Source organism: Nelusetta ayraudi, unplaced genomic scaffold, assembly GCF_046127955.1.
Source record: "Nelusetta ayraudi isolate G7.1 ecotype Tasmania unplaced genomic scaffold, CSIRO-AGI_Nayr_v1 ptg000135l, whole genome shotgun sequence".
NCBI lineage: Eukaryota > Metazoa > Chordata > Actinopteri > Tetraodontiformes > Monacanthidae > Nelusetta > Nelusetta ayraudi.
This window is the reverse complement of record NW_027466185.1, coordinates 1,977,311-1,998,881: the sequence shown is the minus strand read 5'-3', so window position 1 is coordinate 1,998,881 and position 21,571 is coordinate 1,977,311. Positions and strand designations below refer to the sequence as shown.

The window sequence follows — 21,571 nt, the reverse complement described above, 5'->3', positions numbered from 1 at the left end:
ATGAAGCTGGTTATAATGGAGTCCAATGCAGGAATGAATCAGTGACCCCAAACATTTTTGAACGGTGACATATTTTAACAGAGCCATGAGAATTTGCTCGCGTTTTGGAATGAAGAACTTAACCCCGCTGCCTCTTGCAACATCCAGGATGAGATGGGAGGCTGGGATGCTGAGCGTCGCGTTCCGGCCGAACAAAAGCAGTTTGTTGAACCCCGTCGTCCGAGCGTGTCGCCAGTCGAGGGTGTTTATACACCTGTTTGGAACCACGGCGAGAACCCGGGCATGTATGAAAAAGCAGGGTGGCTGGGCGCCTCTGCAGCAGTCTGTCCAAATGATTCCAATGGTTATGATACAGGGGCGAAAGAATCTCCTGCTAGTCGCACGCAAGCCGCCGTCCCCGAAACTGGACCCCGAAAGTGCGGGGCGCTGCGAGCGTCGCTCGTTCAACCTTGGCCATTAAAGATAAGACAAAAGGCTGGAGGCCTCGGTCTGAGAGCTCCTTAAAATGAGTGATGACAGGACGGAGGCAGCGGGCCAAATGTGCAATTTGATACCGTCGGACTGGCGCGGAGAAGACGACTGTGAAAAATTACTTTATAGGAAGCCGACTAGGTGCGCATGGCGACCTTGCAAACGACGGAAAACACGCGTTTGTGGAAAAACTGCGAAAAAAAACAACAAAAAACTAACAGGTGAAGTTGTAAACAGTCCCAACTGATACTCCTTTCAGCGGTTTCCTTCAGGGGTGGCCTCCGCCAATCACCCCCCAACACACACACACACACACACAACTCATCACCCTCTCGTCCTCTCCTCTCACTCTGACTAACTTCACGTCCTCTTTCACTCCGTCCGTAAATCTCCTCTCTGCTCTTTCCCCAGACCTGCGAGAGGTTTGCAGAAATACAGGTTTGTAGAAACACAGAATAAAGAATGCTATTTTTAGTTCCAATCGAGCAAGTATTCAACTAATTTTCTGTTGACTCAGCAATCTGGGTCAGCCGAGTGGCATCGCGCTTTACCTTGTGACCACCACGGCCTCTCCTCTGTCCCCGCCCCAGTGTTTTCCACCGTCAAGAACCAGTTTGCCCACACACTCTCGTCCTTTTAAGTCCATTTCAAAGCGACCCTCCACGCTCGACCAGAGCCTGGCCGTCTCTCCCCTCACCTGCTGATACAGGCAGCGGTCATTAGAGGTAACCGCCACGATTTAAGTGCCCCCGACTCAGATAGCCACATTTCTGGGCCCGTCATCAAACAAAGCCGTTTCAGGAAAATAGCGCAAGCTTTACTTTTTTTATTGCCCGACAATGACAAAACTCATGCGGGTCATGCATTTCTTCAATAGGATTCGAGAGGATACAACATGGCACGAGACAATACAATATGATACAATAAAATAGCACATGAAATAATACAACACGATACGAAATGATACGATACAATATGATACACCTTTATCTTCCCTCTGAAGAAATCAGTATAGGACTCCAAGTGCCGAACACATTTCCAGCTTCAAGAGAATCAACAATAGCGACTGCAGTACAATAGGACAACAGTTAGACAGAAAGCTCCAGTCAGAACACACTTTGCATATAAACAAAAAGCGGCACTTGCAAAGATAAACAGTGCGACACAGTGCAGCATTTGAAAGTGAGGAGGACAAACAGAAAAGACGCAATGTGACGTCACCGCACAGCCTTTCAGCCTTTCAGCACAATCCTGGTTTTAAAAAGGTAAGTGGAAGGAGAAGGTTGTTTTTTTATTTTTATTTGTTTGTATTCCCAAAATAACACACCTGTTGCTCATTTATCTCATGAATCGAACTTCCACTTCCACAAGTTCCTGAACTGGATCTTGATGTTCCCCCCCCCACACACAGTCCCCAACCCCCCGGTACTCCAAAGACAGGATGGGAGGTGTGTCACCGCAGTCAGCTGAGGCTGTGTGTGTGTGTGAGTGTGTGTGTGTGAGTGTGTGTGTGTGGGTGAGTGTGTGTGAGTGTGTGTGTGTGTGTGTGTGTGTGTGTGCACGCACTCGAGCATGCTGCAGTAGCTGGCTGGGGTCGGCTGCAGCAGAGGCTGTTGACCAGGTTAACAGCTGAGGACCGGCAATAGAGAGATAACAGGATGGGGGTGAGGGTGTGTGGAGTGTACAGCGGGACTGGTGGGGGTGACACACAGGAGCTACGCAGAGAGGCCCGGGGCCGGAGGGGCGGGGGGGCAAAGTGTTCAGATCCCTAATTACATCCTTTTTCAAAGCTTCATTTTTCATTGCTGCCGATAGTCAAGCAAGAGCTCAGAAAGCAGTCTTCTTAGCCCTCTGTTTACAGCCTTCCGCTAAAACTGTTGCAAACCGTGAGGTGTTTCAGTGCCCCTGATGACATCACAAAGGGGTTATTTCCAGAACTTTTTGGCAATGGTAGCAATCAAAAGAAGGGACAGAAGATCTCTCTTCTCTCGTCCACTGATGAGCTAGAGAGACGTATTTGGGTTAGACTGGTAAAGTGATTTCTCTAAAGGCTCCTACTCCTCTTTCAGACGAGGTTTCTAGGTGGACGGCCCGCCGCGGAGTCGGCTAAAAAAAACAAGGAGAAAGGCGAGAAGGTGGTGCAGAGGAGGAGGACACCGTAAGGAGGGAGAGGAAAGAAAAACAAGGGCATAATCAGCGATGAGGGTCCTTTAACAGCAGGTCCTCTCGACTCATTGAGAGCACATGTCTTGCGTTAGGACAAGCATCCAGTCAATGCGAAAACCGGCTCGCCGTCAATTTTGCACGTCAGAGTCACTAAACGTGAGACGCGAGGCCGCGCTCGGGCCCGTGGAAGCCCACGTCGCCGTGCCCGGCGCTGCTGCGGGAGGGATCTTCTAGTCTGAGTGATTGCAGCTGTGTGGGAATGACTCGGGCCAGACGCCGGTTTCACTTTCAAAGATACAGGTGCTAAATAAAAAGAAAGACAGCAGATAGTTCCTCATTTCGTTCCCATTGTCACAAATAAAAAAGCCCTTTTATCTCACCCCAAGATCTTAAATATCTCACTTACTTAACAACCCTGTTTTTTCCCCACCTGCCTGAAGTGCGACACGCACTGATCTGATTTTCATTTTTACTCCGACAAATGCAAAGATAGAAAATTTGGATGCAAATTAGTGAGACTTTCAGTTAACTTGTCTATTTTCTATTTTAATGTACAGCTTTTGAAGAGAGAGCCCATCTCATTTCGTGGCACTTGATATTTAGACTCTCCTCATTAAATGCTGATCACTCAAACAATAGTTTATCAGTTCGCAATGGAACATCGGAACGTGTATCCTTGACGACGACGCCCAAACTTATTTTTTTACGCACCGACAAAGGCAGCTGTTTGCTGCTTGTTCTCGCCATCAAAAGTAGGTGCGTTTGAATGTTTTTTTCTCTTTTCTTTCTTCCTCCTCCTCGCCTCATTACGGCGCTAGATTGATGTCAGAATAACTTATGCATACGAGACAAACAGTGTGACCGGCAAATTAGGCTTCACCTTATTGCCTTAAAAAGAGCGCTTGCACATCAAGAAGAGCGATACTTTTTTTCTTTCTTCATGATAAATTCAAATGTTTTTATGTTAATGCCGTTCTATTTACATCACAAGTGATGCGCGGTGGGTCCCCCGGTGGAGCATTTTGTGGCGCAAGGTGAAGACAGACAAGAATCAGAACCTCTGGACGGGTTAAATGATTAGATTCCTGCTCAGACGCGAACATGAATGTGTGTGTGGGTGTGTGTGTGTGTGTGTGTGTGCGTGTGTTTATTTAAGTGAGTGTGTCTGTGTCCGTTGTCTAATGACTGCGCTGTCTGCTGCGAGCGGAACACAGGAGGGAATTAGTCGTCATTGCATATCAAAGGCTCAGCCATTAGAGACGCAGGGTAGGGTCTTCTTAATGAGTGGGGGTACCGGTGTGCCAGTGTGTGTGTGTGTGTGTTATTGGATTGGGTCACATTAAATATATACTTCAACACATACACACACACACACACACACACAGGCAGAGGCACACGCACCTTCAAAAGCATATTACTTTATGCGTATTGCAATCGAGGCACGATACGACCAAATGAGCATCGACACACCGAGGAAACACACACAAACACGCACACACAAAAAAAAAAACACAAACAACAAAAACTAATTTATGTATGTACACACACGGCGTCAAAGACACGTTCCAAGCCTGAAGTCAGAGGCGCCGCGCCGTGTAGTGCCAGGCCCCTCTGGCAGGCCTCAGAGGTGGGCAAGAGGTGCCAGGGCTTTGTGCAGGCGGCGGTGGTGGCGGTGGTGGTGGGGGTGGCGGTGTTTGCCCACCTCCACCTTCCACTGCCTCGGAAAACCTTCGCCCTCGGTCGTCTCCCTTGCCTCGCTCCTTCCTCTCGCGGGTTCAATTGGCGATGCCCCCTGTGCCATCTGCGGCAGGCCCTCCACCTCGCACCCACCCCCCCCCCCCCTTCCCACTCTTTCCGTGCGGAGGGTGGGCTTAACCATCTGTGTGCCAGTGTGTTCCCACAGTGAAATGGGGGAGGGGTGAAAGGAGAGGTGGAGATGGAGAAGTCTGAATGGGGACGAGTGGGAGACGATGCTTTGTCGAGTGGGGTTAAAATTCCGGCGGAATAAAAACAAAACATCACAACAAGCATAAAAAACCCAAATATACCGACACAACCTTCATTCAAAAGTTTGGGTCCACTGACCCTGCATTGCGCTCCGTTATAACAAGCTTCATGAAATAATCTCCTGCAATGCTCTGAGAACATCACTAGTGCACAGAAATCGGTCAGTACTGAACTCATGGTGGGATGGCTTGGACAGGGGTCGCCCTGAATGTCTGATTGAATGTGATTTCAGAGAATGAAAGTCAAGTGTGCAATATGTGACCTTAATGACACAACTTGAATGCTTTGAAATTGCTAAACATTTCCAAAACAAAGCTCCATATCATACAATGAGTTGTTGGCGTTAAACTATAATAAGGCAAATAAAGCATCATGTGTATATTTTAGGCTCTTTAAAACAGCAAACTTTTAGTGTCTTCACAGCTTTCCAAGTTTTGCAATTTTGCAGCGGTCTGTCACCGGTCTCTCCCGTTAAACACCCAGAGCGCGTTCTTTATATCCAGCCTGAGCGCGTTATTTTGTTCAGGTCACTGTCGCCGCAGCAAAACGCGGATTTAGTGTAGCAGCAGCAGCAGCAGCAGCAGCACAGCTGTTAATGGCTGATTGATATGTAGGAGCAGGTAGGAGCAAGTTAGTGAGCTAGTTTGTGCACGTTAGCATTCGGCCTCGCACCCTCGCATTTGCGGCACTTTGCACGCATATGCATGAACGCGTGCATGCAAAAAAAAAAATGTTTAATCTTATTTGAAACAGACACTTTGCGCAGAGTCAAACATTACCTCAAGCAACCGCAGAAACTTTTTTGGGGAGATTTGTTCCATTTTTTTGTGGAACATGCCAGTGGACCACCAGCAACTGCCACGCTCGCCTTCAGCACGTCTGCGTTTGATCCAGACGGATGCAGGACGAGGTCGTAGTGTTTCCCAGAGTGTTGTGTGTGTGTGTGTGTGTGTGTGTGTGTGTGTGTGTGTGTGTGTGTGTGTGTGTGTTTGTGTGTGTGTGTGCGTGCGCATCCGTAGCTCAGAGGGAGCTGTTGCGCGCTGCAGTCCATTAAGTGTCAACAACTCCATGAGCAGCATTATAAGAAGCCAATAGCAGAGGTCAGAGGTCAGCGCTGCCGCAGCCTTGCGCAATCTCTGCAGGCGAAGACAAGGTCAAGGATGGATATTCGAAGAATATAAATTAAAGCCGGCGTGTCTTGCATTTCCCATTTCAGAGAAGAAGAAAAAAAACTGTTCAACGATTGTGGTATTATAAAGAATAACATACATTTTTGATCAGTGTTTAGTGTGCAGAGTAGGCAACAAATTTATTACGTACGTACGTCTTTTTGAACTTCCCCTCCAGACATAATCCATAAATACTAATAATAAGACTCATGTCATATTGATTGTACTGATGCCGTCTTTGAAGTTTTATTTCTGGGGTGAAAAAGGCGCTCAACTTTCTTTCCCAGTTAACAATTCTGCATTTTGTCCAAGTCAACAGCTTAAACCATCAACACCCACTGGTCTGGACCAGCATTAATTTTGGTAAAACAGTCGCGAGCATTACAACAGCCAATGTAGAAACGTTTTCATCTGTCTGTCTTTGCTTTTATTTGTTCACCTTCACCTTATTGACGCACACTTGTAAAGACTAACAGTTACCTCACTCAACGCACAATAAAAGGGCTTCAGTCGAGTGAATAATAATTAAAAAAAAATGAAATGTTTATAACTTAGGTTTAATTTTAGCTTGGCTGACGTCTTCTCCGTCTTGACCAACATCCAAACTGGCCTTGCAAGCGGCTAACACTAAACGTCTTTTAAAAACACCAGCGGCAATCTGAATTAGACGCACGCGAGAAAACCTGTGAACTTTCCTCCAAAGGTAAAACAAACCTACGACGATCTCAGTGATTAACTGAGGGCCAAGCAATGTCGGTAAATGTCGTTTCAAAATCAGCCTCAAACATTTTACATGAACAAATTTGCTTTCAGCTGCCTGAAACTCAACTGTCTGGCTAATTCTTTCAGGAAGAGAGGCGATGAAAGAGGAGCACCGTATTAAACCTTAGCTGCGGTTTTTGAACAGTTTCAAACACATGAACAACGCGAAAAAGAATTTCCGAGGGCTCTTCTCGGACTCTGATGATGGACGCGGTGCTACGGGCTGTCTTTTCCTTTTGCACGCACACGCACGCACGCACAAACAAGAAGAAGAAGAAGATGAACGTTCAAACTTCCACGAACTCGGAAGCCTCCCCTCGCCTCCACGCCAACGCAAAGTGATGCAAACGGCTTTTTATAGCGAGATCTACCGCGGCACTCGGTAATGACGGCGTGTGCGGGTTGCTGGTCACACACGCCCGTTGGACGGCGTGCCACCGGAGTTGTGAGTTTGTTTGGGGGAGGGGGGCGGGAGCTCGAGGCCACATGTGGGCTGGCGGCGGCCCAGCTGACCGGCCGCCTCAGACCTCAAGCGGCGCTGCTCTTTTTCTTCAAGCAGGACCGAGGCTTTCGCTCGCTTCCCCCTTGGAGCGGTCGGATCTCCCGCGATCTTAATTGTTTGCGTCGCCGCCTTTCACTCCAACTCTCGTGCGCTATTTTTGCCCGTCACGTCTGTCTTGTTGGCCAAAAAAGTTATACTTCAGCATTATGCGACCGGCAGTATGGAGCACACTCAATCGTGTCACATCCCATCATCCTGTGTAAGTCACACGACACACCAGGACGCGTCAGCCAATCAGAACGAGCCAAGGGACACAGCAGCGTTTACGGAATAAACTCTTTTCTGGGGGGATTTTGTGGACTTTATAGGAAGATTGAAAGTCCAAAGTTATGAAGTTACAGACGTTTACTTTTGTATTGTGGCCTGTGGGAAAAACGCTTTTCAGGCTGCATGGGGCTTTTGGCTGCAGTACCTTGAGTGGACACTGGAAAAAGATTGCCGCGCAGCGATATTGCCAGTCCCGGATCCAGTTCCTCATTATATATCCACGGCCTGACCATCAGTGGGGAGGTAGGGACAACACGCGCAAAACTTTTGCGCGTCTTGAGCCCGACTTGCACTCACCAAGAACCCCCCCACAAATCCTCCTCGGCCCCATTGTTCCTCATCAAAGAGGCCCCTCACAATACCAGAGATGAGGGAAAATCTGAAAGAGAGGGACAGAAGAGAGAGAAAAAAGAACTCCTAACAAATCAAGAACCTCACCCAGTCTGCGAGGAGATAAGATTAGATTTATTTCGCCAGCTGCAACGTTGAAAAAAAAAACAAAAAAACAAGAAAAAACCCAAAGTGGATTATTTACTTTAAAAAAAAGATGACAGAATTAAATTAAAACTAGTAGGCGTTATTGTTAGGCACGGAACAGAAGGGGGAGCTTAAATATATAGGCTCAGCGTAGCCCTCAGGCGCTGGATAGCACAATCTCCCTCGCTCTTGTTCTTACCAATGGACTTAAAACACACACACACACACACACACACGCACACACACACATAAACAAGCCTTCCAGGACCACAAAGCCTGTGTAGAAAATCAGAAAATCATTTCCTCCTCACTCCTCGCGCTCTCCCGTTTCCATTCTCTCCCGTCGGCCTCCCCCGCCACCGCCACCACCACTCCCCCGGCCCCCTCCACCCCTTCTCCCTCAGAGCAAGTGGGGGGGCTGCCAGTGCACATCAATCCCAGGGCTGAGCTCGCCGCCTTGACGTGGAGAATCACAAAGTGCAAGAGATTTGGTGCATAAACATGTGTGCTCTTGGAAATAAATAAAAAAAGAGGGAGGAGAGAGAGAGAGCGAGAGAGAGCGGGATAGAGAGGGAGGAGAAGCAAAAAAAAAGGAGAAAAAAACAGAGGGGAAGGGAACGGTGCCAAATCCCCCCATTCAGCTGCGAGAGCGAAGGAGGCAACCGACATCCTGACAGCTCGGAGGTTGGAGGGGTGGGAGGGAGGGTAAGGAAGAATGGCGGGGGTAAATAAAAAAATAAATAAAATAAAATAAAAATGAAAGAGAGGGTGAGAGATTGCGATGGAGGAGGGAGATGAAAAGGTAGAGGCAGAACATCATCTCCCGTGGAGGATGAGAACGCGGCTCCGGGAAGTCGCCAAAAGTGATAATCCGCCGCATTTTCATATTTTTCATTTTCGTCCAACTTAAGGGCGTTCTTTTCCCCCCACTCTCCCTCCATTTCCGCAGAGATAATGACACTTACGGCTCGCCCTCTTACCTACTGCACGCTTTTCCTCCCCTTTTCCATCCACGGAATCTGTCTACCCCACCCCCCTCCATGCCCCACTGTTCCCTCATTACAGGCCCGATTGTTTTGGCGGGAGGGAACCCCCGCCGCCCAAGAAAAAAAAAAAGTTTCGCTCCAACTCCGAGTTCCACCTTGGTCTGTTTGCAAGTGTTGGCGGATTATTTTCCCGTTTTTTTTAGGGGACTATTTTCTTTGATCGACAAAGGGAAACCCTCGAGAAAAGGAGGCTTTCTGCTTTTGTCACTCTGATCGTTGTAACTTCATCGCTCCAACCGGCGGACAGGCCGAGTGTTTACCGAACGCTTAATCAAATCATCTGGGCAGCTAGAGAGCTATTTTGGGAAACGAGAGAGGAGAAATTTTATCAGAAACAATTTACCATATGGTGGTGGTGTGTGTGTGTGTGTGTGTGTAGGGAGGGGGGGGGGGGTCGACAACAAACCGAAAATAAAGTCAAATCAGGAGGTTTGGATTAAAACACTTGCTGCAGCTGTTGTGGCCGGGTTCCTTAAAGAAAATAAAAACCTGCGTGATCTTCTTGGACTGTGCCAAAGGCAACAGTGGAATGCAGAAAGTAAACTACAAACTACATCAAAATGCAGATAACAGCGGCAACAGCAGTACTGACAACTGAAACGGCTGCTCCAAAACGCAAAATGTTTTGTACCTCCATCCTCTTCAAAGTCAGGCCTCGAGATCTTACGAGAATTACGGCTTCTGCGCTTCACATAATTCAATGGAAATGCCTGCAAATTGTAAATTACTTTGTCGAAATTTTAGAAATTTCACTTTTATTTTGCGAAAGACTGTAATGGAAATGCAGCTAATAGGAACAGTGGCTTATAAAACAACAAAACAAAAAAAACAACAAGAGTTTGAGACGAGTGAAGTACAAGTGGAGCCGCTTTCTCAGATCAAATCCGCAGAGCGATAACAACCCTGATGGTCCCGCCTTCGCTGGCGGCGGATCCCTTTGCACGCCATCGATTTCAGTTCGGCCGCCAGAGGAGTTTGAGGTGAAATCCCCCCGTGTAGTCTTGTCGCTTCTCTCGCACTCAGGCTGCAGCGACTTTGTGTGTGTGTGCGTGCGTGCGTGTGTGTGTGTGTGTGTTGTCGTGGATGCGAGTGAGTGTCTCTGTTTGTGGACGTGTGTGTGTGTGTGTGTGTGTGTGTGTGTGTGTGTGTGTGTGTTTCCAGGATGTCCAGTCTTGTATGTTTGGGTTTTTTTGTGCTTTTGCAGGGGAGGGGAGGAGGAGGAGGGGAGTAAATCATTCACTTTTTATTTATCTTCCCAGGCTAGTCTTTCATTAACCCTGCTGCAACACCAGACTCTTTCTTTTGCTCCCCGCATTGTCTCTCTCTCTCTCTCTCTCTCTCTCTCTCGCAGCAACCAAAGACAACGAATAATAATAATGAATTGGAAGACACCAACACCAGAAACCGATTTTTCCTCGGACGTAATTAAAAGACTGGTGTTTTCCCAGAGAAAAGGAACAGTAGGATGAAAGAGAATGATATATAAAAATCAGCTAATTAGGATTGAAGTTTATACAAAAAAATAAGAGGCGTGGATCATTGATGAATGCTGCAGTGGTTACAGTGAGGAGCGGTCTTGCCGCCAACCCGCGTCCGGTCAGCAGAAGAAAGTGTGTCAACAAAACTGTCTGGCTTAAAAGCTGTGGCGAGTGTTTGCTTAGTGGCAAAACACAAAGATTCTGAACCCGTGTGGGTGGCCAGTGTTCAGCTTTTGTGTATCCAGTGTTGGCGGTTTCGCAAACATTTCTCACAAACGTTCTCCATTGATGTCTTTTCAAAGAAAATGAAAACAAAATTACTACACAAACAAATGACGCGCACAATGCGGGAATTGTGTCTTGTCACATTTAAAGGACTGGTTGGAGATTTCAATCGCTGTGTTGCCACAGCTGCCTCAACAGCAACAAAAAAAAAGCTCCTGGACCATGGGGTGATTCCACTACAGAGGGGGTCAAAGGTCAAGGTTAACAACACCCCTTCAACCTCAGGTGAACTGCGTACTTCCCTGTCGCTGTGTGTACAGGTGTGTGAGCAGTGCACTTGTCATGGGAAGTGCTTGAAAGCGCGCCTATTGCGTGTTTGAAACGGTTCAAAAACTGCAGCCAAGATTTAACACGGCGAGCTAAAGGACGGACAGTGAGTTCAGGTCGACCTCCAGGGACCACCAGGGATATCCCGTCACGTCGAGTTGTGCCTCCGCGATACGGATCGCTGCTGCTTCAGGCAGAAATTTCACCAACGCGTGCAGCCGAGACTGAGTGCCTCGAAAATACGAAAAACAAAAAGTAAGTAAAATAAAGGCGGCTTCACACCTTCGCGGAGCAGAAAACCGACAGTGTGGTCGACATTAAGCTAACTCAAAAAATATCCCTTGCACAATTTCTGAGCTAAAATAAAAATAAATAACAACAACAAAGGCGCACGGTGTGCGAGAGATGTGTCTAGAAAAGACAGTCTTGCTTCCGCTCGATATCGGCTGGGGTTTATCCGCCACTCAGGGGAGGGCGGGAGGGTTCGGAGGAGGATCCGGTGGGAGACGGACACCAGATAGAGCCGTGCGGTGGGCTTCCTTCAAGTGTAAATGAACGGGCAGTGCGTCGACGCCAGCGGCACACACAGGACGGACAGGTGCGCTCGTCTAGCCGGCCAAGCACCCCCCCCCCCCTCCCCCACCCTCCGCCACGTATTAAGAGGGCCCTGGCGGCGGAGATAGCGGCTCTATCTTAATGGCTTCTGCCGCCTGCCACTCAGCCTTCAGATGGGGCGAGGGTGTGGGGGGGGGGGGCTCGGCCCGCACGTGCCTCCCCACGATAAAGCCACTTCACAGGGGTTGTTCTCCCCGCTGCCGGCCCTTCTGCTCTTCCAGGAAAGGAGGCGCGAGTGAGGGCGGGAGAGAGGGATGGAGGGAGGGGAGAGAAAGCGAGCGAGAGGCGTGGATGCGAGAGCTTTACCTCGCCGCCCCTCCAGAGGGGGAACAAACAGGGCGGCCGCCACCGAGGGCCTTTGTACTTAAGCGTTGATCCTATCCGTCCTCAAAAAGATGGCGCCGAGGCGCGGCCGAGAATGAAGAATCTGATAGCGTGGAGTCGTCGTCGGTGTGGAGCGTAGTGCTTCCTGTTTGTTTCATCCTCCGCCACTGAAGATTTGAAGTTTTCTGCTCTGGCTTGGCGCAAATGACAAGACGCTGCGGCGCCGAGGAGCTTCAAGTGGCCAATAAAATGTGTGAAATGTCGACCACCACACTTTGTAGATCGACAGAATAAAGTCAAGAGTTGAGACAGCCTCGTCTGATTTTACTGTCGATGTTTGTGTTTTGTTTTTCTTTTAAAATTATTGTTGTAACAGGACCGAATGACAAATTATGGCAAAGATGCTTTGTAAAATAAAAATGGCACCGTATCTTTAAAAAAATATAAATATAAATATTACATAAATATAATAATAGAAATGATAAAGAAATCTAGTCCACATGAATGCATTAATTCTTTTATTCTCCGTAGTAAAGAAAACCCTTGCCAGTTCAAACAACCCTTGATAAAGTAATATTAAAGTTACGTTGGCAGCGAGTGAGGTTAGACTGACTGATACATGTCTGTTTTTTAGCTGATACAAATGTCGTAAATTTTCCAAAATAAAAGAATAACGCACAATAATTAATATTGTCATTTCATTTATAACTAGATGGATAGATAGATGAATACCTCTGCACTGCTCACAAGTGATGCCAAAGACAATGTGGAGTCTGGGTGCAGATTAAATCAAATTACTTTGCAATTTCATTTAAAAAAAAATATATCTTTAATTTTTGGTTCATCTGTGCAATGAACCGGACTCTCCTGACCTCCTGACCTCTCGTTCGACTGGGCCACCACTTCTCGTACGGCCGGCATGTAGCCAAAGTCATCACCGCCAACATAAGCAGAACATGCGCTGTCGGTGAGCAGGGACAAGCCCTCGCACACGACGACAAAAAGCCTCTGGCGACTCGTCTCCTTCCTGCAGGAAGCTTCACGTCTGCCGCGAAAGAAGCGTTTCCAAGCAGAGGTTAATTCCTGGAGACGCGGAGCACCGCAGTCAATCAGATCGGGAGCCTTTTTTCTTTCTCTCTCTCTTCCTTGCACACCGCGAACCACTGCGATTTGGAGGCCCGGAATATTGATCCACAGCCGTATTCAACGAGGCCCGGCGCTGCTCATTCCCCACCGATTTAAATGCAAACTGAGTCATTTCCCAGACGTGCTCGTTCTTGCTATTCAGATGAAAGAAGCCCCTCTCAGGTCCCTAACTACTGATTTTGCCACATTGTGCGCGCCGCATTTGCATAGTGTGGCATCACTTTGCGAAAGCGCGTGGGTGATGTGTGTCATTGTATCTTTACACCGTGTGAGTGTGTGTGTGTGTGTGTGTGTGTGAGGAAGAGAGAGCGAGAGAGAGGGGGTCTTTAAGATTGTTTACTGTCCCTCTCTCGCTCTCTCTCTCTCCTTGCCCCTGCTCATGGTCGGCCCCTAATGCACTACAGCTGTTAGGGTCCCGACACAGGGGCCTCCCGTCAACGGTTTCATTGTAATGGACCTTCTCCCTCTACGTGTGCGCGTGTGTGTGTGTGTGTGTGTGTGTGTGTGTTTGAGTGCGCAGACAAACAGTGTGTACTGTGTACATTCTTGCCCCTCCATGTGCTTTTTCCTGTGTTTGTGAATGATTCTGTTTTTTTTTAAACATTGATTCCAAGAGTCTCTCCTGGCGGTCGCAAGTTGACGTTGTGTGTTTAAAGAAAAAAAAAAAAAAAAAAGAAAGCAAGCAATATGATGAACCTGTGAATTCACCGAGACGGCCTTGTTTCCGCTGCTCCCCTCTCGGCCTTGATCGTCTCTCGGAGGGACAATCGGCGCGCACACAATTGGTGAAATCCAGACGGGGCTTGTTTGCATTTTCGCTGCACGGCCCTCGGCGGCTCCACCTCCACAGGAAGAGAAGAAGAAGCCAGTCCCCTCTGAGGAGCGCGCTCTGCCCTTTTTTAGTTTTCCTCCGTCGAAGCGCCTTGACCCCAGGCTGATTGCATCAGGTCTCGCAATCCGCACCACAACGCCTCCCGTGCCGTTATTGTCGGCACTCGCCTGCGCTATCCTGTATCACCTACAGCCTCTTGGTCACTCCTTCCGCCGCTCGTGTAAAGCGAGACGGCGGACCTTGAGGGACAATGTTTAACGATCCAACCTCTGCGAGGAAAAAATAAATAAACCGGTAAGCGGCGGCTGCTGGAGACGCGGCTGACGCGAGGTGGGGGTCAGCGCTTCTCCGCTACGTCAGCATCGCAATGGCGAAATTAAGTCTCTGTGACGCACAAATGAGGTTATCATTGGTTTTGCAGTTGCTTACGGAAGAGTGGGGGTGGGGCGGGGGTGGGGGGGTTGCGGTCAAGGAGAAATGCCGTTTCCAATCGGGGCTCGACTTATCCCGGGGAAACACGATTAGCTTTAGCCCTCCCGATGTTTGAACGTGAATTCGATTAGGCAAATAGAAAACTGAAGCCACTGATCGTTGTTGACACCGACGTGGCTCATATTGCTTTCTGATGGAGGCGGGGCTTGGGGAGGGGGGCATTGAGGTCTGCTTCCTCGTTTAAATGGCCCTCGCGCCAAAACGCAAGTTCGAGGTTCCAGGGCATTCGATTTATGATTTATGAAGTTTTCCATTTCAAACCAGACAAAGAATCGTCGCTGGCCAGTTTGACACCCGAGCCTCCTACTTGCCGTGTACACGCCACATACGTAAGCTGTGAGAAACGGGACGCAGCTTCGCCTATACAACGTGTCGCAGCGGGGTTTCGTCCGCCGGCTTTTTACCATTTCACTTCTCACTTTGCTCAGAGCTGCCAGCGTGCGACACGGCGGCTCGCCAGCTCTTTCAGGGAGTCGCATGTAAACTCAAAACGCCCATCGGCCAGTGGACGTGTGCTGCGCTTTTTATTTATACAGCAACTGTCCGCGCGCGGTTGAGCGGTACTGCGCACATGTCAGCGCTGCAAGAGTCCCTATATCAATTGATGGGTGTGCATTTATCGCACAATGTTGCACAATCGCATTGGTGGAGATTTGCCAAGGTTTCAGAGCAGAAGAGCAAAAAGAGACGTGTGCAAAGCAGAAAATTTGACAAAAAATTTCTATGGGATGCTGAAACTAACTGGGCCTCACAACTGTCAGACGTCACCGCCTGGATCATTCATCATTCTCGCGATACACAGAGACAAATCTTTCATAACGTGCCACCAATACATCGTCTGCTGCTTTGTAGTGAAGTCACTCGTTTTCTTTCTTTCACGTCAGCCGAAAAAAAGAAGGGAAGAAGGAAACAGCACCTGCGTCGGCTCAGAGACGCAGGCGTGAGACGGACTCCAAACCTATTTGGAGTGTCTGGTGTCACAATGTAGTCATGAATGAATAAATAGATGAATAAATAGAAAGTCTACAATGATGTTTCAACTTTTCTGTCGAGCGTTTTTCAGCTCAAAACGTCCTCAATCAACTCACGTCTCCTTACAGGAAGCGCATCCCTCATCAGCCAGCTGAACATTAAACACGCGCGTCTTCACTTATATAAATATTTCACATAGTTTGCAATCTCAACTGGAATTTATTTCCGAGTTTCAGCCGTTCAGAGCATTCAAACCTCTCACTGGTACAGGGACGCCGGGCTCTTTCTGTGTGACCTCAGATATAGGGAGGGAAAAAAGCAGCATTGTGTTTTGAAAACAGTATCTGTAAAGAACAGGAACTAGCATTCTCAGCTCTTGAGATACTGGGGGACAAAAAGCATTGTGTGTGTGTGTGTGTTTTGGACGAGTGTGTGTGTGCGTGTGTGAGTGTGTGTGTGTGTGTGTGCGTGCGTGTGAGGATAGAGAGAAAAAAAACAGTACAGTCAGTGTGTTTGGCCCACAGTGTAGGTACAGCGACAGGTCTCACTTTTTGTTTCCTGTGTGTGTGGCGCTTTTTTGATTTTATTTTCCGCTCCTCTGTGTGTGTGTGTGTGTGTGTGTGTGTGTGTGTGTGTGTGTGTGTGTGTGTGTCGCCGAGGTGGCAGTCTGTCAGCTCTGCTTTTCTCTGCCCTCTCCAAACAATAGCCGGGTCGGCCTTACGTTTGACGCGCAGACCACACACCCCTAATAGTGAGTGACAGCGCTAAGGGCCGAGAGCGGCGTGCACGCTCACATGCATATGCATGTGCGCGCACACACACAAACACACACACACACCTGAGGACACAATAAGAGCGAGTGATCGGTGAGGTTTTTTTTTTTTTTGCGCGCGTGTGTGTGTGTGTGTGTGTGTGTGTGTGCGTGCGTCTGCTCAGCCGAGCGTGCTGAGCACCCGGCATATGTTCCGTTGGAAGCCCTCAGCTGTCTTTCCTCGGTGAAAAGACAAAACTGTTACATGTCGGCGGGAAAAAAATCAAATGTCTGATTGCCACAATGGAGCGGCGATGCCTAACGAGATATCAAAGCACCGCGACGGGCTTTTGTTTTTTGTTTTTTTCTTTGACCGTCCCGCCGGGGGTCTGCGTCGACTGCTGAAAAAGTGCCTCGGTTCCCTCAAAAGGAGGGAAAGAGAAATAAATTAAAAAATAATTCAAAGAAATTCCAGCCAATGACAACGACGGCAGCGCGGCTCCATGGGAAAGACGCCGTGTGCAGCCTGGGAACGAGCGAGGCGGACGCAAAAGAGCCCGCACGGGTTCTTGTGTGCTGAGACGAGCAAATAAAACGGTGTGCGCTTTGTGACGTCACCAGGGGCACCGACGGCCGGTGCTGAAGGCTCCAAACAGAGGGCTAAATATGACCTTCTCTTCAGGATATCAGAGCAGCACCTTGGATGAGTGGCCATGCGATGGAAAGTGAAGACTATAGATAACACATAAGAGTTCAATTTTAGACAAAAGTTTTAAGTTTCCGTCTTACTTGCACACATGCAGTTGTGCGTGTCATACAGTTGTGCAATGGGGTAGTTTGTACACACTTTAAGTGAGAGAGACTGTCAAGAATGAACAATGTGTGTTTGGAGTATCGATATACTTGGAAAAAACTGCTGCTCTGTCACCGTCTTCTTTTCCAAATTGCCACAAAGAAACAAAACAACTCAACTAAAACTAAAAAACCAATAACCGCCGTCATCGCCGCCTTTATTTTCTAATTCAATCACGGCGCCCGTCACAAGCCGAGCGGCCGAGGCCCGACACTTGCCGTCACGTGAGGCACGTTTGTGTTTTCCATGTTTGCGGACACGCGGAACCCACGCACGCCGGAAGGATCCATGCCCGTCTGCTTTAACTGCTTAATTTTGAAAAGAGGCTAATTGCTAATACAATTAGCATTTACTGAAATAATCATGAGTGTGTTTGGCCCTATTACGACAAAGTAGACAACATTATGAGGAAACTGACCTTGGAGGCTAATTAATAGCTCATTCATTATTAAATATTACGCTTCTAAGAGGTCTGGGGCAATAACAACATGTATGACAGTGTAACAATGTTAGTACGTACTTACACCACCGTTTAAAAGTTTGGGGTGTTTGACTCACTCCTGCACTGAGCTCTATTATAACCAGTTTCATGAAATAATCTACTGGAATGCTCTAGCAACATTACTAGTGCACGGAAACCAGTGAGGATGTGCTGATCACCTTATGGGATGGCTTTGACAGTTGTTGCCTTGAATGTCTCATTGAAGGTGATTTTAGACAATGAATATTAAGTGTGCAAAATGCAACATTACAGATGTTGAATGCATCAACAAACATTACTGAAACAAAGCCTTGATTATATTCACGCTTAGTTGTTTGTGCTAAACCATAAAAGAGTAAACAAAGCATTGTGATTTACATTTTAAATGAGACAGATTTTACTGTGTCACACTTGGAATTCATTCAATCACTTTCATTAGACAGTTTTCATTAAACAATAAAATGTCCCCAGACTTGTTCAGCACATCTTGTCTCATTTCCGTGCACTCATGATGATCACAGAGCACTGGAGGTCATCACTTAATTTCATAAAACTGGTTATAATGTAGGTTCAATGCGGAAACGAGTCAGTGACCCCACCAAACTTTCCCGACGTCGGCGAGGAAATTCGCTCCGACCAAATGTTTCTTTTTGGGACTTTCAGCGGTGAAAGGCTCTCTCGATCCGCCGCAGGTGAGGGGGCAACGACAGCGGGGGGAGCGACGGGCGACAGGACACGCGCTGGTGCTGCGGCTCGTCGTCACGTTGATTAATTCCCTCTGCGTTGCCTAATGAAGGCCTTATCGGCCTTAAACAACTTAAACATCCCTTAAACAACATGTGATCTTCCAGGCACATGTGTAGTTTGGCGACTCGCTTGTCCGAGCGTGTGGAAATGAGGTGTGTGTGTCGGAGAGACGGCGATGGACTTGATGAAGCTGACATGTATTCAAACTGGCCTCCACCCCAACGACCCCCCCACCCCTCTGGTCAAATGGACCCTCCCCTTTAGCCCCTCACAGGCAGACACAAGCGTGCACACACACACACGCACAAGTGGGGTTGAGTTGGGGGGGCGCTCGGCCGCCGACGCGTCGCTGCTGGCCCTTTAAGAGCCCAGATCTCCCAGCAGCAAGGAGGGAGGGAGAAGAGGAGGGACAGAGTCACAGAGGGAGGGAGGAGGGAGCGAGGGAGCGAGCGAGGGAGGGCGGGCTCAGCAGAGTGTGAGCGGAGAGACGGGAACACTGAGCGAGCGAGAGCAAGAGAGAGCAGGAGGGAGAGAGAGAGAGGGAGAGAGAGAGAGGGAGAGAGAGAGAGAGAGAATCGGCAGAGTGTGTGTGTGAGAGAGGTTGAAGGATCACTTGTGTCCCGTCTTGTTTTTTGGAGGGGAGACCTGCTGAGCATTGTGGGACTGTTTTATGTTGTTGTTGTCGAGAGAGACGGACCCTTACTCCAGCATGCTCACTGAGCCTGAGCTACCTCAGGAGTGTAACAGGTACGTGAAGCGCTCCCTCTCCTTCTCCCTCTCCCTCTCTCTCTCCCTCTCTGACACACACACACACACGCACGCACACACACAGGCACTTGTAGATGACAGGGGGAACTGGACGAACGGCGAGAGGGAGGAAAAGGAGAATAAAAGTGGAAGAAGGCACGAGGACGAGAGTCCTGTGTGTGTGTGTGTGTGTGTGTGTGTGTGAGAGAGAGAGAGACAGAGAGTGAAGCATGTGAACTGTCTCAGCTATCGGGCTGAGTTTGAGACTGGACTCTGTGTGTGTTTGTGTGTGTGTGTGTGTGTGTGTGTGTGTGTGTGTGTGTGTGTGTGTGTGTGTGAAGAGAGCGAGCGATGTTAAGGAGGGTTGATGATTGACTGTTATCCTATTGGGAGAGAAGCAAAGTCAGGACAGAGCACTTATTACAGGACCGCGTGCGTGTGTGTGTGTGTGTGCGTGTTTGTTTGCTTGTTTGTGTGTTTGTCCCAGCGCCGACTCCAACTCGCCGTCCCTTCCCAAGTTGCGCGTCGCCTCTAGAAAAACGGTGCAAAGGGACGGAGACACTTCGGTGGGCGTGTGTGTGTGTGTGTGTGTGTGTGTGTGTGCGCGTCAAAAGTGTTCCTCATCATCTCATCGCCGCCTCTCGCCGCAACTTTATTCTGCTTCTGCTTTATTAGATATTAATAAGAGTGTCGCCAGGGTGCGAACAACAACAACAACGCAACTTTGTCCAAAACCACGAATTGATTTTTTTTCCCAAAAACAAAAAATAACTCCTCAGTTTTTAATATTTTTATTTACATTATTATTATTATCATTTTCCCTCAGCCTGGCTGTTTTCACTCTGTGCTCCACTTCTTCTTCTTATTTTTTCCACAATGTACTTGTTTTCAATTTATTTCCCCACTTAATCCAACGTTCAACACATGCAAACCCGCAGTAATCCTATTGTCACTCTGCGTGTTGTTATTTTTTCCTTCCCCTCTCGCCTTATGCTAATGTTAATCTCACTGTGCTCCTCTGATGTTTGTACAGGGCCGCCTCTTATTTAGCGCCGCAAAACACCTCTAACCCCCCCCTCCCCACAACACTGACACTGTCAACACAAGTGGCTTATTTTTATTTCCCTTTTTTTCTTTTACATTTTCTTACATGTGTAATAATGGCTGTTTTATGCTAATGCTCCAAGAGGCAGATTTTGTTATAATACCCGGCATTTTAATATTATGACACACACACACACACACACACACACACACACACACACAGAAAAATACGGGCCTTCCTTTCCCTTTGAGCGCCTGACTTTTTTTTGCATTGAAGTAGCGCTATGTTTTGCTCCATGAAACTAATCTTTTGTTGGGAGATAAACTGAGGTCGGCTGCGAATGTGAGGCAGTGTGTGTGTGTGTGTGTGTTTGTGTGTGTGTGTGTTAGGGGGGGAGGAGGAGGTGGTCGGGTGGGGGCCTCGAATTAAGAGCACATTTAGATATGGCGAGAGAGAGGCGAGAAAAAAAAAAGTGTTTTTAATAAACCGTTCAATCCAGAAAAGTGGTTGAGTGGGGTGGGGGTGGGGGGGAGAGAAAAGATAACAACAGCTAGTGAGGAATTAAAAATTTAAGGGATTACACAGAAAAGCAGAATGTATGGAGATAAATGCGGGGATTACAATGACTTAGGAGGAGAGCGCTTAAAACTCTTGCTTTCCAGTAATGCACTCCATCACTGCGGCCGTGGCTGGGGGTGTGCGTGTGCGTGCACGTGCGTGTGTGTGTGTGTGTAAGTGGATGGATGGTGTGTGTGAGCGAGACAGGAGCGTCTTCCCCTGTTCCGTGCATGTCTTGTTTCCTCCCTGTGTGTGTGTGTGTGTGTGTGTGTGTAAGTGTGTGTGTAGAGCAGCGGGTTTTCCTTTGCGGAGTGTCTGAGCAGTGTGTCTGTGTGTGTGTATGTGTGTGTGTGTGTGTGAGAGAGAGCAGTGTGTGTGCGTGCTTCAGCCCCGGTGGCCACGATGCTCTCGGCTCCTGCGCTGCTGCTGTAAGTGTCCGCTCGCCTCCCTCTCATCTCATCACACTTTCTTTAAAACTGTCGCGCTCCTCACATCTCCTTTTCTTCTACCACTTCGTCGTCTCCGCTCGCTCGTCTTTTCTCGCGTGCAAACAGCTGACCATGGAGAGTTTGTCAGAGTTTTCGCAGGAGTGTTTTAATTTCATTTGAGAGGAAATATTGTCCCGCGTGGAGGTGAGAAACCCTCGTTCTTTTTGTTTGTTGTTGTGGCTGGAAATGTTCTTTTAATCCCTATGTGTGTATTTTTTATTTTATTTTCCATTTTTTACCGTGCATCACTATGCCTTAATTCAACCGGCACAAAAAACTTTTTTTTCCTCCCCGTTCTTGTTGCGCAAAAAAAAAAAATACAATTTTCAACGCCCGGTGCTGAAAATAGAGCATCTACCATTCGAAAAAAAAAAAAAAAAAAAACGGAACAGAAGAGCGCACTCACCCGCTCATGAGGGAGACGGGGGAGGAGGCCGAGACGACGAAGGGCGTGAAGAGAGAAAAGAGGGGTGAAAAAAGAAGAAGAAGAAGAAGAAGAAGAAGAAGAAGAAGAAGAAGAAGAAGAAGAAGAAGAACAGCGAGGTGGAGAGACGGTGTGGCCA

General features: G+C 48.1%; 1 protein-coding gene across 13 annotated transcripts in view; it reads left to right on the top strand.

Moving 5' to 3' along the window:
* sox5 (SRY-box transcription factor 5) overlaps positions 1-21,571 on the top strand; it is a 236,557-nt gene that overhangs the window by 131,846 nt on the left and 83,140 nt on the right. For 11 of the 13 annotated variants that reach the window (XM_076051747.1, XM_076051753.1, XM_076051750.1 and 8 more), the window contains exon 1: positions 18,677-18,917. The exons of the other annotated variants lie outside the window; for them this stretch is intronic. In XM_076051747.1, coding sequence (XP_075907862.1) covers positions 18,841-18,917 — 77 coding nt within the window. In that variant the 5' untranslated portion in view covers positions 18,677-18,840. Of the gene's footprint in view, positions 1-18,676; positions 18,918-21,571 lie in introns of those variants that run through there. 13 annotated transcript variants of the gene reach the window in all.